Source organism: Phoca vitulina, unplaced genomic scaffold, assembly GCF_004348235.1.
Source record: "Phoca vitulina isolate PV1807 unplaced genomic scaffold, GSC_HSeal_1.0 scaffold33, whole genome shotgun sequence".
Classification (NCBI taxonomy): Eukaryota; Metazoa; Chordata; class Mammalia; order Carnivora; family Phocidae; genus Phoca; species Phoca vitulina.
In genome coordinates this window covers 18,232,460-18,250,278 of record NW_022589736.1, presented here as the reverse complement: position 1 = coordinate 18,250,278, position 17,819 = coordinate 18,232,460, and the positions used below count along the sequence as shown (strand labels likewise).

Here is a 17,819-nt window from a genome sequence, read left to right as displayed (position 1 = left end):
CCTCAGAGTTTCCAGTGACCTACATACAAGGCAGCAGGGTACCTAGGAGATAATTGGTTCTAGCTGAGTGTCTTGAGCCTGGTAGACATTCAGCAAATATTTACTTAGAGATATTTATGCCCTTGTTTTGTCTTGGACATCATCTCTTTTAGGCCTCAGTGTATGGTTGTGATTATTTTCTGAGTGTGTGTGTGAGCCTTCCTCTTTACCCCATCTTCTGAGATCTGAGTTTTAGTTCTGGTGCCTGCTACATGAGCCCTAGCTCCTTACATCTAAATTCTTTTTTTTTTTTTAAGATTTTATTTATTTATTTGACAGTGAGAGAGAGAGAGAGAGCACAGGCAGGGGGAGCGGCAGGCAGAGGGAGAAGCAGGTTACCCGCTGAACAGAGAGCCCAATGTGGGAACTCGATCCCAGGACTCTGGGATCATGACCTGAGCTGAAGGCAGACGCTTAATGACTGAGCCACCCAGGTGCCCCCAGAATTATTTATTTTTTTTAGCAGCAAGAGAGAAGGGTAGTGAAGGCATGCTCTTGAAATTATTTCCCTTACTCCTTTCTGTCCTGGTCTGTTAAGATTTTTAATTTTTAGTCTATGTAGTTTTTATATTTGGACACCAATTAATTGTTCATTTCAGTTAAAAACTTACCTAAACCTTAAACAAGTGAATTTTGTGGTATGTGAATTATATCTCAATAAAACTGTTGTTAAAAACCTTCCAAAATTTATGTAAAAGCATTTTTAGTGATATTGGGAAGCAGCTTTGTATTAATGTTAGAAGGTGAGGAGCAAATGGTAGTTAATTTATTTATATAGAGTTCCAAGTGTTAAGGTTTTTAAAAATATACTTCCCTTTTCTATTTTTGGTTTGTTTTAACTTAGGAAAACTTTCTATTTAACTCATAAGTGTACATCTTAATGGAGTGAGGAAGGCAAATGTAAGAGATAATGACTAAAACATTTAAATCTTATTTTTAGCATCAGAATGCTATTTAGAGAGATGAACCAGAAGTATGCAAATATTCCATTTCATGCCTAACTCCCTGGCCTGGTTGTCCATTAGAAATCTGAGATCTAGCTACATAATTGAGGATGTGAGGAAGTGTACTACAAAATTCTGGATTTTGACTTTTCTGTAAAGTGATCAAGTTGATATTAAGGACTTCACATTTTAAGGTATTCCACTTATCATTACAGAAAGCTGCATACCTGCACAAGTGGTGGCTGCCATTGATGTAAACACTGTCGCTAATGAAGTATACAAGTATAATTTTCCTCACACGCAGTTACTGGCCAAGACAATCGAAGTGAGTAATGTTGCTTATTGTTTTAATAAGTATATGGCAAGGAAAGTGTGATTGAAAAACACTGTAAAATACTGATTTCTGGTGTCTTCATTGGAGGATAAATCATATATAAATGAAAAAGTTTAGAAGGGAATCAACATTTTATAATCTATAAGAAGATGGCATGCTCTTTTGGGGCCTTATTTATTTTTAATTTTCAGTTTGAGAGAATGAGAATGAGAGAGGTCAGTGTTTTGGTCTCCGAGACAAAGGATTGAAATGTAAGAATATGCTTGACTTCTAAATGCATGGTTCTGTAATGATATTAAACTTTGTTTAATTCTTTACTTTCAAGCAATAGTCATGCACAATATATATATATAACAGGAGTAAAAACAAGAGAGGCAGTCACTGGCTATTACTTATTGAATGCTTCTTATTTTAGCAAGCCTATCAAAATTAGAGGTTAAAAGTACATTGATGAACTCTGCAGAAGTATTTAACACTGATGTACATTGTTATTTTTTAAATAATATGAAATTGTGTTTTTCTCCATTTTCTTGTGAAACATTTTACAACAAATTTCTCATGAAGCTATGATTTATTTACAATAAACTGCACTCATTTGTGTGTAGTTTGAGTTTTGACTACAAGTGTGTAACCACCACAATCAAGACTTAGAACATCTATCCCCTCTAGTGTTCCTTAGTGTCCCATGCCCAGGCAACGACTGATCTGCTTTCTGTCACTACAAATTAAATTTTCCACTTCCAGTATATCACAAATAAAATCATGAATGTAACTTGCTCATTTAGCACAATGTTTTTTGAATTCACCCATGTCGTTGTGCATATCAGTAGTCTGTTCTTTGTTATTATTGCTGGGTAATATTCTATACAGTGAAATATTATGTACTATAATGTATATATCCAGTCACATGATGTTAGACATTTAGGTTATTTCCAGTTTTTGACTATACAAAACTGTTGCTGTGAACATTCATGTAAGGGTTTTTGTGTGGATCTTTGTTTTCATTTCTTGTAGATGAATACCTAGAATTGGAATTGTTGGGTCATATAGTAGGTTTCTTTAATTTTACGAGAAAATCCTGTTTTCCAGAGTGTTTATACCATTTCACATTCCCATAATCAATGTTTAAGTGTTTCAGTTGTTTCACATCCTTACCAGCACTTGATATTTTTAATTTTTAAAATTTTAGCCATTCTAGTGAGCCTGTTGTGCTGTTGCGATTCTTTTGTGTGTGATGATTCTAATTTGCATTTCCCTGATGGCTAAAAATGTTGTGCGTTTCTGTGTCTTCTTCTGTAATGAAATTTTTTGCCCAATTTTTATTATTTGGTGTGTTTGTAATATCATCATTTCATTGTAAGAGTTGTTTAAGTTTTCTGGATTCAAGTTGTCTGTCAGAAATGTATATAACAAATATTTTCTCCAGTTCAGTAATTTGTCTTTTCATTTCCTTAACTGTGTTCATCAAAATGCAGAAGTTATTTATCTTTCTTTGTTTTTTGATCACATTTCTGTGTGTTCTAAAAAATTTTTGTTGACCCCATTTTCCCCTCTTCTGGAAATTTTATAGTTTTGGCTTTTCCATTTAGGTTGATGACCCATTTAAAGTTACTTTTTGGTGTAGTTTGAAGTAGTAGTCATTTATTTTTTTTTTCAAGTGCATATAGCATTGTCCTGGCACCATTTTCTTTCTTTCTTTCTTTTACCATTTTCTGAAATGACTATCCTTTCCTCAATTTCCTTGACACTTTCATAAAAAAAAACAGGTCATAAATGTGTGTCTATTTCTGGACTCTCTCTTCAGTAGTATCTGTATGTTTTTCCTTACACCAGTAGCACACTCTTTTGATTATTATAGCTTTATAATATGTATTGAATTTGGGTAGCATAAGTTCTCAAATTGCTGTTGTTTTTTCTTTCAAGATTATTTTGGCTACACTGTCCTTTACATTTCTGTGTAAATTTCAGAATAACATTGCCAATTTCTACAAAAAGATATTTTGATTGGAATTCTGATTGGTTTTAAAAGAATTGGTATCTTAATAAAATTGAGTCTTCCAGGCCATGAACATGGTATCTGTCTTCATTTATTTAGGTAGTCTTTAATTTATATCAGTAATATTTTGTAATATTTGTTGTACAAATCTTGCACATATGTTAATTAATTTATCCCTAAATATTTGTGGGTTTTGATGCTATTGTAAGTGGTATTTTAAAAAACCACTATTTTACCACTATTTCCTATTGCTAGCGTATAGGAATACACTTATTTTTGTTTATCGACCTTGACCTTCTATCTTGTGACTTTGTTATATTGACTTATTCTGATAGCTTTGATTTTTTTAGGATTTTTTCTACATACACAATCATATTGTCTGAGAATAAAGAGTTTTACTTTTCCCTTCCAATCAGTGTGACTTTTTTTCTTGTCTTATTGCATTGTCTAGGACCTTCTATACAGTGTCGATTAAATAGGATTACATTGGATATCCTTGCCTTCTTCCAGTTCTTAGAGGCAAAACATTCGGTCATTTACCATTTGGGATGATATTAGTTGTAGATTTTTTATAGATGTATTTTATCAAGTTGAGGAAATTTCCTTTTATTACATTTTTTGAGAATTTTTATAATGAATGGGTTTTGAATTTTATCAAATGCTATCTTTCTTGCATCTTTTGACATGATTATATCATTCCCCTTTTATTCTTTTAATATGGTGATTATATCAATTTCTGTTTTTGAATGTTAGGTCAATATTGCATTCCTAGGATAAATCCTGCTTGGTCATGATCTATTACCTATTTTATGTAATGCTGGTTTCAATTTGCTAATATTTTGTTAAGTATTTTACATTTAGCTTCATAGGTGATTTGTTATTTCTCCTCAGTGTTTTAATATGGTTTCAGTATTAGGGTTATATTAACCTTGTATTTTTTGGAAGAGTTTGAAAACCAAGTATTAGTTCCTCTATAAATGTTTGATAGAATTTAGTTAATGAGGCCATCTGGGCCTGAAGTTTTCTTTGTGGGAAGGTTTTAAACTATGAATTTAATTTATTTAATTGCTAAAAGACTAGTGAAGCTTCCTATTTATTTTTTATTTAGTTTTAGAAATTTGTGATCTTTGAAGGAATTATCCATTTTATCTAATTTGTCAAATGTATTCGCTTGATTTTTTCATATTTCCTTATATCCTTTTTCTATATGTGAACTCTATAGTGATGTACTGTAGGTCATTCCTGATGTTAGTAATTTGTAAAATGCTAGTGAAGCTGGAAGCTTACCAATTTTATTGGTCTTTTCAAGTAAATAGCTTTGGATGCAATTGATATTATCTATTGTCCATTTGTTTACTATTTCACTAATTTCTGCTCATCTTTATTATTTCTTTCTACTTTGTGTTTAATTTATGTTTTTTAATAGTTTTTGCAGTGGGACTTTAGATGAGTTACTTGAGATTGTTTTCCTTTTTTTCATATAAACATTTAATGCTGTAGATTTTCCTAAGTTTTGGCTACATTCCACAAATTTTCATATGTTGTGTTGATTTCATATAGTTAGAAATATTTTCCAATTTCCCTTCTGATTTCTTCTTTGGCCCATGTGTTATTTATAAGTATGGGTTTAAATTTCCAAATATTCATAATATTTTCCAGATATCTTTCTGTTACTGATTTCTCATTTCTGTTTTATTTGGTCATACTGTGTATAATTTCAGTTATTTTAAATTGTTGAGACTTGTGTTATGGCCCATAATTCAGTTTGTCTAGTGAATGTTCTATATGGTATTGAAAAGAATATATTCTTTTTTTATGGGGTGGAATGCTCTGTAAATGTCAGTCAGGTCAAGTTGGTTGATAATGTTGTTCAATTTTTCTGTATCCTTACTGATTTTTTCTATCAGTTGCTAAGAGAAGGGTGCTGTAATTTCCAACCACAGTCGTGAATGTGTCTTTCTTCAGTGTTGTCAGTTTTTGCTCCATTTTATCTTAAAGCTCTGTTATTAAGTGTTTACACTTTATAATTTTTTTGATTGAATGACCCCTTTATCATTATAATGTCCTTTTTTCCCAGATTTTATTTAAATTCTAGTTAGTTAACATACAGTGTAATACTGGTTTCAGGAGTAGAATTCAGTGGTTCATCACAACACCCAGTGCTCATCATAAGTGCCCACCTTAATACACATCACCTATCTAACCCATTTCCTGCCCACCTCCCTCCATCAACCCTTGGTTTGTTCTCTATTGTTAAGAGTCTCTTATGGTTTGTTGTCCTCTCTCTCTTTTCCCACCTCCCATATGTTCTTCTGTTTTGTTTCTTAAATTCCACATATGAGTGAAATCATATGTTATTTAATGCTGTAAATTAAATTATTTGTCTTTCTCTGACTGACTTATTTTGCTTAGTTATTTAATACACTCGTTCTTCTGTTTTGTTTCTTAAATTCCACATATGAGTGAAATCATGTTATTTGTCTTTCTCTGACTTATTTCGCTTAGTATAATACACTCTGGTTCTAGCCACATCGTTACAAATGGCAACATTTCATTCTTCTCAGTGGCTGAGTGATATACCATTGTGTGTGTGTTTGTGTGTGTGTTTGTGTGTGTGTGTGTCTGTGTGTGTGTGTGATCGTCTTTATCCATTCATCAGTTGATGGGCACTTGGGCTCTTTCCATAGTTTGGCTATTGTTGATAATGCTCCTTGAAATGTCCCTTTTTAACCCCAGGAAGTATTTTTTGTTCTGAACTCTACTTTTCCTGATATTAATATGGCTAGTCTGCTTTCTTATGATTAATGTTTACATGTTTATGTTTTTCCATCCTTTAAATTTTATCCTATTTTTATCTTTGTATTTAAATTAGATTTGTAGTAGACAGTGTATAGTTGGGTGTTGCTTTTTTATTCAGGCTGACAGTGTCTACCTTTTAACTGGAGTGTTTTACCATTTACATTTAATCTTGTTATTAATATTTTTGGATTTAATTCTACTCCCTTGTTACTTGTTTTCTATTTTTCCAATCTGTTTTTTGTTTATCCCTCTTTTTCTGCCTTTTTATATATTAATATTTTATTATTCTCTACTAATGGCTTATTAGGTATACCTTATTTATATTTGTTTTATTTTCTTAGTGGCTACTCTAGGGTTTACAATATGCTTGTAAACAGTTTTCTCTGGGATTTCTGATCGAATGTGGCATAAAAAAAGATACTTCTATTCCAAAACTCTATCCCTTTTCCTATCCCTTTTCCTAATAGAAATAAGAAAAGAAGGGAAAGGGGGATGGAAAACCATCATTAATAAAAATAGGATTTAGAGATAAGCCAAAACAAGAAAGAAAATTATGAAGAATAGTGTCCAATGCAGTGGAAATGGGACAGAACTGAATGAGGATGGCAAAATCATGGGCAAACCTCTACATATTTTGTGCAGAATCAAGAAGGAGAAAATGGCAAGGGAGAAGACCAAATACACCTGGCGGTTGTTTGTTCTAAGTCAGGAGAAGAGAGATTTGAAAAATCCAGATCCCTGAGCTGAAAGTGCCATTGCAACTGCAACAGACTTCCTGCTCGCCCTGAATGCAAGATCATGGGTTAGGGACAGAGGCGTGCTCTTAGGTTAAAGCTAGTGCAGGTCCTTCCCAGAAACAGTGTGGCCACAAAGTACCTATTTCATCTCATCTTTCAGCAAACTCCTTGATTCAAGTGGCCTCCATTAAGAAATGAATAATAATGAGAAAGGAACCAGTTTGAGGCTAATACTAATATTGTACTTTAAAAATAAGGTACCAAATGTAAACAAAACACAGAATATACAACAGAAAATTATGTTAAGAAGCTGAAGAAAATTTCAAACATACATGCCTCCATGAGCTTCAGGCATTAAATAAAACATGGTATCTTCAAAACAAGAACTCAAATAAATACATACACCAGCTCAAAAAGCAATGATAAGACAGTGATTGGACTGGAAAAATATCAGTGGTCAGGGAAAAAAGAAAGAGGAGAAAAATAAAACCATTATAGAAATGAAAGGTCAGCGTAGCAAAAAGTAAAGTGGACAGTGCTGCAAACAATCATGAAGGACAGAGCTTGAGAAAAAGAAAGCAAAATAAAACGGAAAAGAAATACAGATCAAATGTTGCAGAATACATGATAATTACTGAAGACAAAAATGATCTACAGTAAAAATAATTAGTATCTCTGGGGAAGACAATAAAATAAATGGAACAAAAATATTAACAGAAATAGAGGGAAGAAATTCCTAAAATAAAACCTACAACAATTCATGAACTGTAGTACTCGTGGGCCCTTATTGAAAAAATGACTCATTCACTTAATCTAACTAAGCAAGAGATGAATCCAAGAAGAGAGCCCAGGAATAAAGCTACCATGTCAGGGAAGAAATTATGGTTAGAAAACTGGGTAAAAATGTTGTGAATCTTTGCAGTGTAGAAATAATAACATGATTGACGTAGGAGAAGAAAGTGAGACTTAAAAAATACGTGTATTTGAAAGATAAATGAAGCTATGGATTTTTAGGACATTATTTAATGTTACTAGGAGCTTAGCTGAGCTGGGAAGGACAGAGTAGCTAACTAAAGCAGCAAGACAAAAATAAAAGAGTAAAGCCTTTATCACTGACTGTGGTGATATAAGCACATATGTAAAATAAGAGAAAACGCCAGGGCCCCCTGCTCCATTCCACATGCTGCAGCACACTGGGGGAGAGCGGGTGTGTCAGCACAGATGTGGGGGAGTTCCGGCCTTAGGGGGAATTGTAAGGGAGGAGGGCTAGGAAGGGAAAGTGCTGAGTACCAGCCAGAGTAGGGAGAAGTGTCTTCCAGATTTCCACCACCTTCTCCCATAAGGAGGTCTTGGCAGAGCTGCGTGCAGTGGACCTCTGCCCAAGGCCACAGATAAAGAGAACTAGACATGCAAATATATGAAGAATGTGCTGGCCAGGGCGCCTGAATCCTTGACTCTGATGGCCTGCAGAGACGTGATGTGCTGACCATGTTCCAGTTCTGGAGTGGGAAGGGCAGCTTTCCCTCAAGGCCTGTGGGATGAAGCCTATGTAACTGCCCACAGTCAGACCTGAAAAATCACAGAGAGGGTTATAACCAGGAGCAGAACTCCTTGGGTATAATAGCTAGTAAAATAAAACTAAAGTCTGTAATTCATCTAGGTAGAAAATGAGGAATTACTAGTCACTACTATATAAACCATGTGAGCAGAAACCTTGTTTCTTGGTTCATTGTTGTCACAGACAACAATGTTGGTGGATCACTTTCTGAATGTTGAATGAACAACATATTGTAGCTAAAAAATGGACAGATACCAGGCAAATGGTCACAAATGATAACAGTTTCAGAATAGATATTAGTTAGAATGGATTTCAAGGCAAGAACATTTAAGAGTCATAGAAAGTTACTTTATAATGATGATTAATATAGTCCTCAATAAAGATCTGATTGTCATATTTATGCACAAGATAACATCAGAGTTCATAGTGCAGGAAATGGTAGGAAATATCCACTCAGTTTTTATCGGATACTTACTATAAGCCACAAAATAGGAAAATCATTATCTTATGAATATAAACTCAGTAATTCTAAGTAAAATATGACCAAATAATCAAAAGCACATCAAAAGAATAATGTAGCATAACTAAAATGGATTTTGTTTTGGGAAGTATAATAGTAATTTAGTACTTAGGAATTCTATTACTATTATTCAACATGTTAATAATTGGAAAGAGCAAAACTATGTATTAGAAAATATTTGACAAATTGCAGGGTTTTCCAATAAGTTTAATCTCTCAATAAAATTAGGACAAATGCATTCTACTAGAGATGTATATGTCATTTAGTGGCTTTGTGTGTATGTGTGTTTATATTTCTGTTTAAACACAAACATGCACATATATCTCCCACTCCAGTAGCATGCTACATGGTAAAACTTTAAAAGCATTCTCACTAAAATAATGAATAAAACAAGGATGTCTACCTTTGGCACTGTTATTTAATGTTGTTGTGGACTGTTAGGTAATGTACTCATGCAGGAGAAATAGCATATTAATATTAAGGAGGATTCTAAAGAATAATTGTGTAGGCCTGGAAAACAACGTACTGTCCTAAAAATAGTATGAGGAACAATTACTGCATTTAAGGAAGCTGTTTACAAAAATATGATAACCGGTAGCTTACTATATATGCAAACAAAGACATGTTAGAAAATATAATAGAAGAAAGTTTCTATGTATAGTAGTAACAAGAAACTTACAAACACTGAGAAATAAGTAACAAGAAATCTGCATGACCTAAGTGGAGTAAACGATACTTGAAAATTGGAAGTATGACTGAATATTGTACAAATGTCAGTTCTCTTTAGATTAACTAAAATTTACTAAAATTGTCAAAAGTTGTTTTCTAACCTACCAAGTTTTTCCTAAAGTTTAAATGACAATTAAGTATAAGCATAGCCAGGAGACTTTCTGCAAAAACAAGTAATAAAGCTAGTAAGAGGACCAATAAAACTGCTCATCAACATGTGATAAACAGTGCTACCACACTGAGCTGACCTAATGTTCTCTGAAAGCAAAAGAATAGATTTGTTAGGTTGCAAATATCAACTTATTAAAGATAATTTGTGTATCTCCATAACTACTTTCTTGAATTTCAATACATTTTAATGCCTTCCAATGCCAGGTTAAATAAAGTTGTGAATGGTTTGACTAATTATTTCTTGCATAACTGCCCTATCATTTGATTTTTTAAAAAATCACTATTTTGAAGAATCCTTTAAAATTGTAATTTTTTATGCCAACCTGTACTGGAGGCAGTAACTCTGTTTGCTTCCTTCAGATTCTAGACATAGGATGCTCCTGATGTAAAAGATCATTATTTTATTTTTACTTTAGTTTTAGAAATGTAGCTTTAATCAATCCATATTCAGTTAGGACATCCGTAAGTTGCTTATCACAGTAGCCCTGTGCTGACAGGCTCTCTAACTTGGTATGAAGTGCTGTCTGATTGTACTGCTTTGCCCCATGTTTTCTGACAGACTGGTCAGTGCATGATTTTCCATTGTTTTCCTGAGAACCCAGGGATTCAGAGGTGCTGTAGGAACTTTTCAATATTTAATTTTGTTTTTATGTTACATATACACCTTAAACTACTTCAAAGCCTGTGATTTAAAAATGATAGACACATACATTCAAACTTTTAATACAACAGAGACAACTGATGTGTTCCCCAGGTTAATTCACTCTTTACAGAACTCAGAATAAAGCTTGTCCTGCCTTATTCATGTCATTGAACTTCTTAAAAATGTGTCATAATTAGGAAAGTTGTGATTCTAGTCTGGTTGCTTGTTTCTGGCTAAGCATTTTTACTAAGAGTGCTTAATGAGAATTGGAAAACCCATGACTTGTTTCTCTGTACAGCAGACCCCCTTATCCACGTGGGACTACATTCCAGGGCCCCCAGTGGATGCCTGAGCCCTCAGTACTGAATTCTGTATATATACCATGTTTATTCCTATACATACATACCTATGATAAAGGTAATTTATAAATTAGGCACAGTAAGAGATTAACAATCACAATAAAATAGAACAATTATAACAATATACTTTAGTAAAAGTTTTGTGATTGCAGTCTCTCTCTCTCAAAATATATTGTACTCACCCTTATTGTGGTAATGTAAGATGACAAGATGCCTACATGATGAGATGAGGTGAGGTGAATGATGTAAGCATTGTGACGTTAGGGTTAGACTACTAATGATCTGACCATAAGTCAGAAGGAGGATCTTTTGTTTCTGGACCCTGATTGGCTGGGGTTGACTGAAACCGGAAAGTGAAACCACAGATAAGGGAGGGACCACTGTACTGTATTTATCTTCTGATATATAAAATAGAAGCAAAATAGCACATTTTTCTTTTTTTTTTTTTTAAAGATTTTATTTATTTATTTATTTATTAGAGAGCGAGCGAGAGAGAAACAGCATGAGAGGGGAGAGGGTCAGAGGGAGAAGCAGGCTCCCCGCTGAGCCGGGAGCCCGATGTGGGACTCGATCCCAGGACCCTGGGATCATGACCTGAGCCGAAGGCAGTCGCTTAACCAACTGAGCCACCCAGACGCCCAAAATAGCACATTTTTCAACTGCTTAGCCCAATAGGAATTATATTGATTAATCTTATCTGTTACCTTTGGAAGTTTTTTGACTACACACAACTGTAAAACAGTATAATTATTGTGGATATCTGAAAACAGGGCCTTTTTTCATTTGGTGATATTTTAACAGAGACCTACATGGAAGGGATGGTGACTGGTCAGTATATCACATTTCCTAAATAAAAAATATTATTGATAGAGAGGTGTTAAAAAATTTTCTTAGGCCCTATGCTAAAAATTCATTAATTATAAAACGAAGTTCTCTATGTTTGACTCCAGAAAACATAGTGGTGTTGGACTTGAGGTGTCACAGAGGCGTGAAACACTTAGGATTCAGGAAATTAGCATTCCAGCTCTGCTTTGGCCAGCTCTGAGTCTTGGGGGAAGTCACTTAGTTTTTCATAGCTTTGATTTACTTATCCAACTTCCTTCATAAGATTGCTTTGGAAAGTTAGTTTAACTGAAGTTAATTTGTTAAGTGTTATATAAAGTTTTGAGTATTATAAATGAAACTATTAAGGGTTATAATTTCTGATATATTCAGTTACAATTAGCATTTTTCCTTCTTCCCTATTCTCTGCATCTTTTTATATTTTTTTCCCCAAATGTTCATTCCTTAGGGCATTACGCTAGAAGAGTTTGACAAATTGTCTTTCAATATGATTTTAATGAGCCCTCCCTGTCAACCATTCACCAGGTATGTATAATAAATATTTCTATGTTGAGGAAGAGTACTTTCGAAGGAATTATACCATAGTTTCTTTTTTTTTTTTATTTTTTTTTTAGATTTTATTTATTTATTTGAGAGAGAGAGAGAGCACAAGAGGGGGGAGCGGGAGAGGGAGAAGCAGACTCCCTGCTGAGCAGGGAGCCCGATGCGGGACTCGATCCCGGGCTCCAGGATCATGACCTGAGCCGAAGGCAGTTGCTTAACCAACTGAGCCACCCAGGCACCCTATACCATAGTTTCAAGCATGGACACTTTGAAGACTATTAGCTGCATTTTCATAATTTTGACAATTTTCATAAATAATTCCCTTTATCCCTTTATTTATAATTCAGCTTTAATCATAAAGGAAATAGCAATTACTACCAAATGAGCAAAGCAGTTTGGTCAATAAAAGATATGCAGAGACTGTATGGGACCTCTTTTATACCTACCTAAGATACAATATTTATTTCTGACCTAAGTTACCTTAGATTAATTAAACTAATGAGTATTCAGGAATATCTTTTTAACTGATTAGTAAACTTTCATAATATTCAATTCCTAAATTACTTAACTGTAAAATTTAAAAGCTAATCAAGAATGTGTTTGTGAATTTTATGTTTCTCAGAATTCATATGTACATCGAGTAATTCTGACTTTTTATAACTATTTTGCAATTCATTTTTTTCATTATGTAGTATTTATTTGGCTGTGTGTTTCAGGGAATTATATCTTAGGTGAAATCTTGACTAATCCATCTTCATTTAGATATTTTTAATTATTTTAAATAATCGTAACAATCCTCTGTCTTACATGGAGTATGCCATTTAATTTAACAAGCCTATGGGATAGGTGTTAATATTATCACATTTTATAGGTGAGAATCTGAGGCATAGAAAGATTAAGTAACTTTTTAAAGGCCATACAATTAGAAAATGTCAGAGCCAGGATTTATCAATTATTTTATACATTCCTACTTAAATGTATAAGATGATTTTAAGTGGGATATCACATGTAATAAATATTCTAATTTAAATGAATATTCTCATGCTTAATTTCCATCTTAGTTTTGCTTTATTTAAACAACTCTCTAGGAAATTAATTCCCCAAGGCTTTATTGTGCACTTATAAGCCAGGCATTGCTTTTGATACTGTAGTTCCCATTCTCAAGGAGCTTATAGTTTAAGGGAATGACTGACAAATAATTATCATATAAGGTGATATAAGCTATATAATAAATGAATGCTGGAAGTGCCATGAGAGCACAGAGGAGAAAGTGGCTTGCTGCATGCCAGGACACAGGAGTTCTTTGAGAGGCAGTATCTGAACTGTGTCTGAAAGCAGAGAGCATTCCACGTGAAGATGCCTCCAAACATATGCAAGCATACGGCCTGTTTAACCACAGTAAGTAGGACGTACAGAACAGAATGCAGCCCCAGCACCGTGTAGCCTCATCCATTACTGCGCGGGCATGCTGTGTCTTCCCTACTACCAGCAGCCCAACTCCAGCTGCTGATGGCAGCAGTAACTGATTCTGTAATACTGTCATCATTGCAATGCCGAGAGGAAAGGGACACAGTGAGAAGAACCCAAGATTTCTGAGGTATCTCTTCAAGTCCACTCTAAGTGTCTATCTGAGCCTCAGATCCACAGATGGTTCTGGCCCTGCTGGAAGGTATGAGGGAACTGACAAGTGATGTCAAGTAACTCATCTGAGGCAATGAAGCTAGTAAGTACCCAAGTCTTAAACCCTGGTCCTCTGTTCCTGCTACCCAGACCCAATCCAAGTCTTCATTTCTGCTTGATTCTTGATCACATTGAATCTTGCTTGTAAGATCTAATTGCTAGTCCAAATACTGAAATACTGCCTGTTTACATGTCCTGTTCTGACCTAGTTAGTCTAACCAAGTTGTAACTCCTGCTTGTAGAATCAAGCATTCAGGTTAAGTCTCTACTATTTACATTGGACAAAATTGTCTTAGTCTTACCTACTACGGTCTGCTTAGATGGTGATTAGTTATCAGTGCATTACTCTGTGTTGCCACCCTACCCAACCAGCTCATTCATCTGAACTTTTGTTGTCTCATCTGGGACAGAGCAAAAGGTATCATCAACCAGTTGTGTGTATGTGTGCTTGTGTGTCTTTCCTAAACAAAGTGATTTTAAGAGAGTAATTGATTTTAGTCTCTATTGACTATTTGTTCTTCTTTGTTCTCTTCTTTGCCTCATGTAAGTCATTTGACATATTGTTTTATAATAAGCATATTTATTAGATAGGCAAGGCTTTTTTCATTTTTATTAAGTGAATAAATGCATTTTGTTCTCTATAGCAACAAAGATGGTCATATTTTTTGTGAAGACCAACTAATTTCACTTCTCTCAGTTTTGATGTTTTAAAAGTGATTTGGTATCTTTCTGTAAGGAAAATTCTTGGTGAATTTTATTTGTACCTTTTTTATCCTTTAGAATTGGCCTGCAAGGTGATGTGACTGATCCAAGGACGAATAGCCTCTTATATGTTCTAGATATTCTCCCAAGGTAAAAACTTAGATTTTTTGTACAAGCTTACCTTAAATTTAAAACTTTGGATCTGGAAGAATGTAATATTTGTCATTTTATAGCGATTAGCAGCTTATACATGCAGCTTTCAGATACTGTGCATGTCATTTATCTTCTTCTGCCATGACTGATAGAATAACTGCAAATGTTTGCCATTCCGCGGTTGCCACTATAGTGAGTGACAGGGAATTACAGTCTAATAGCTAAATTCTACTGCCTCTCCTTACAGTATTAATGATGCTAATGTTAGTGAATGCTGTTGCCCAAGGCCTGGAAACTTGTGCTAACCCTAGAAGCTGCCATTCTATATAAATGGCAGCCCTTTGAGTTGTGCAGTTCAGAGCCTCTGTGTGAACCCATGTTTTCTGATAAAGTTCAATGGAAATTAACATTTCAAATGTTAACTTCATTAGCTATGCCATTTTTATGGGGAAAATGAATAAAATATAAGTTGTCTCTATCCTCTATAAAGCCCTTTCATGAAAAGAGAGAGTTCAGAAAATTATTTACCTCAAATCTCCCACAAGTAAGGATTTTCTTTACTTCTTACTTCTTAGTAATGACATGTTTAGAATTCCATTTGTTTTTGTTTTGTTTTAGATTACAAAAATTACCGAAATATATTCTTTTAGAAAATGTTAAAGGCTTTGAAGTATCTTCTACAAGGTAAAATATATAAGATGTGTTCATCTTAGACTTGGTATGTTGTAAGAGCCATTTGGAAATAAAGATCTTAAAAATAAACCCATACATCCTGACATTTTATATATATTATATATTTTATTCATTAATATTGATTTTGACTAATTAATAATATAAAGTTTCACAAAGTTAGGTTCACCTGACTCTCTCCCATTTTGATATGTTTGAATTTTTGCAGAATGAGCACATATTTTAATGAAAATGGTATTCCTCAATTTTAGCTGCTTACATTGTTGCCTATTTCTTTAGAAGTAGGAGTATTCTCAGTAAGAAATGTTCCTCTTGATAAGCATTTTCTGTCCCGCAGTTAGGAGAAGCAAGCCCTGGATCAGAGCCCTTTCAGATGGTAGCCCAGCCAGAAAGTATCCATATCCTTGAACTGGCTGCTGTCTGATCAGTGCTCCCCCATCTGATTTGCTACAGATAGAGTTCATCCCAATAGCAGATTTATCATCAGTAGACTAGTGATTCCAACTCTGGATAGAATATAGCCCCAGTTGGGATAAATTATCTGGCAGCTTTATTTATTTATTTATTTATAATAGAAATCATCTCTATCTTTTTTTGAGAAATGCAATTTCTCAAGTACTGGACTTAATAATTATGACCTAGGATCATTCACTTTCTAAACAACTTCGGTGGAGGTACAGTTTTCATATAAAATGAAGTTTATGTATAATTTTTTTATATAAGAACCCCATTTCCAACTATAGGGTGAAAGTTTTTCTTTTTTCTCTTAATTTTTCTTTTCAGAGACCTGTTAATACAAACATTAGAAAATTGCGGTTTTCAGTACCAAGAATTTCTATTATCTCCAACCTCTGTAGGTACCACAATTATCAACATTCCTATAAATTTTCCTAAAGGGAATTTGACTCAATAAAAAGAATAGGTCTGTTTTGAATAATATTATACTTAAATCTTGAAATTAGTTCAGGCATGGGTCTTACTTTCTAAAGAATATTGTACAGGCATATAGATTTATTTACACATATTTTATGGGAAATATTATATAGCTTGAAGAGAGAATATACATTTCTTTCTGTTTTTTTTTTTAAAGATTTTATTTATTTATTTGACAGAGAGAGAGAGAGCACAAGCAGGGGGAAGGGCAGGCAGAGGGAGAAGCAGGCTCCCCAGTGAGCAGGGAGCCTGACATGGGGCTGGGACCCTGGGATCATGACCTGAGTCGAAGGCAGATGCTTAACCGACTGTGCCACCCAGGGGTCCTGAGAATATAAATTTCTTTTCACACAGAAAATAAAGGATAATGTGTTTTGAAAATCTGTGACTTTTGGTATTTCCAAATCAGGCGTTCTGTAGTTTGGTAATGCTTCAAAATCATCCAAAATAGAAAACAAAATGAACATATGATAGTTTTCTAATTAGTTTTTTTTGGGACATACCATTAAAAATGCAAACACTATGAAATCTTGCCATTTGCAATGACGTGGATGGAGCTAGAGAGTATAATGCTAAGCAAAATAGGTCAGCCAGAGAAAGACAAAAATTGTATGATTTTACTCATATGTGGAGTTTAAGAAACAAAACAGATGAGCAAAGGAGAAAAAAAGAGAGACAAATCAAGAACTATAGAGAACAAACAGTTACGGGGGGTGGGGTGGGGGATGGGTTAAACAGGGGATGGGGCTTAAGGAGTGCCCTTGTGATGAGCACTGGGTATTGTATGTAAGTGACAAATAACTAAATAAACAAATAACTGAAACTAACATAACACTGTATGTTAACTCTACTGGAATTAAAATAAAATAAGATAAAATGCAAACATTGCTTCTATTTCATGAATATGAAATTGAAGTAAGTGGTTATGATATTTGGTAGATCTTTTATATTACAAGTATCACTATCTATTTTTTCTTTTATCATTGTGTTTGTTAGCCTCTTACTATCTTTAGCCTATTATACAGTTATTTGCCCTGAAATTAAAAGAAAACCTGTTTCAAAAATTAGATGTATATGTACTATGGAAATTGGCATTATGTCTGATCTCATTAAGTTTATTTCATATTTATTGCCTTCTAACTTTTACAATTTAGTGCATCCTCCTTTTTTAATAAAGTGAGGCAATAAATAGCCAATAGCTATATTTGAATTTTATTTTTTATGATTATTATTAATAATGAATGTGAGAATGTCTATATAACTTCTTATCTGGGAAATAGAAAATGAAAGTGACTCAAAGACATACGACTCATCAGATTCAATCTCTGTTCATTCAAATAAAGGTACAAAGCACCAATTTAAAAGGTTTAAGAATTTGCTACAAAAAAGTCTTCCACATATCAATAACAGAATTTTTTCTGGCAGAAACTAAATGCATACCTGTAT

The 17,819-nt window shown here is 33.9% G+C and overlaps 1 protein-coding gene across 7 annotated transcripts in view; it reads left to right on the top strand.

Moving 5' to 3' along the window:
* TRDMT1 (tRNA aspartic acid methyltransferase 1) overlaps positions 1 to 17,819 on the top strand; it is an 80,417-nt gene that overhangs the window by 40,667 nt on the left and 21,931 nt on the right. For 3 of the 7 annotated variants that reach the window (XR_004301955.1, XM_032425573.1, XM_032425571.1), the window contains exons 2-6: positions 1,199 to 1,308; positions 12,121 to 12,197; positions 14,676 to 14,747; positions 15,369 to 15,434; positions 16,224 to 16,293. Coding sequence is in view for 6 of the 7 variants with exons in the window: in XM_032425573.1 (XP_032281464.1) it covers positions 1,199 to 1,308; positions 12,121 to 12,197; positions 14,676 to 14,747; positions 15,369 to 15,434; positions 16,224 to 16,293 (395 nt within the window). In the remaining variant the exon portion in view is untranslated. The remainder of the gene's footprint in view (positions 1 to 1,198; positions 1,309 to 12,120; positions 12,198 to 14,675; positions 14,748 to 15,368; positions 15,435 to 16,223; positions 16,294 to 17,819) is intronic. The other 4 variants (XM_032425574.1, XM_032425572.1, XM_032425576.1 and 1 more) reach the window with 2 other exon arrangements.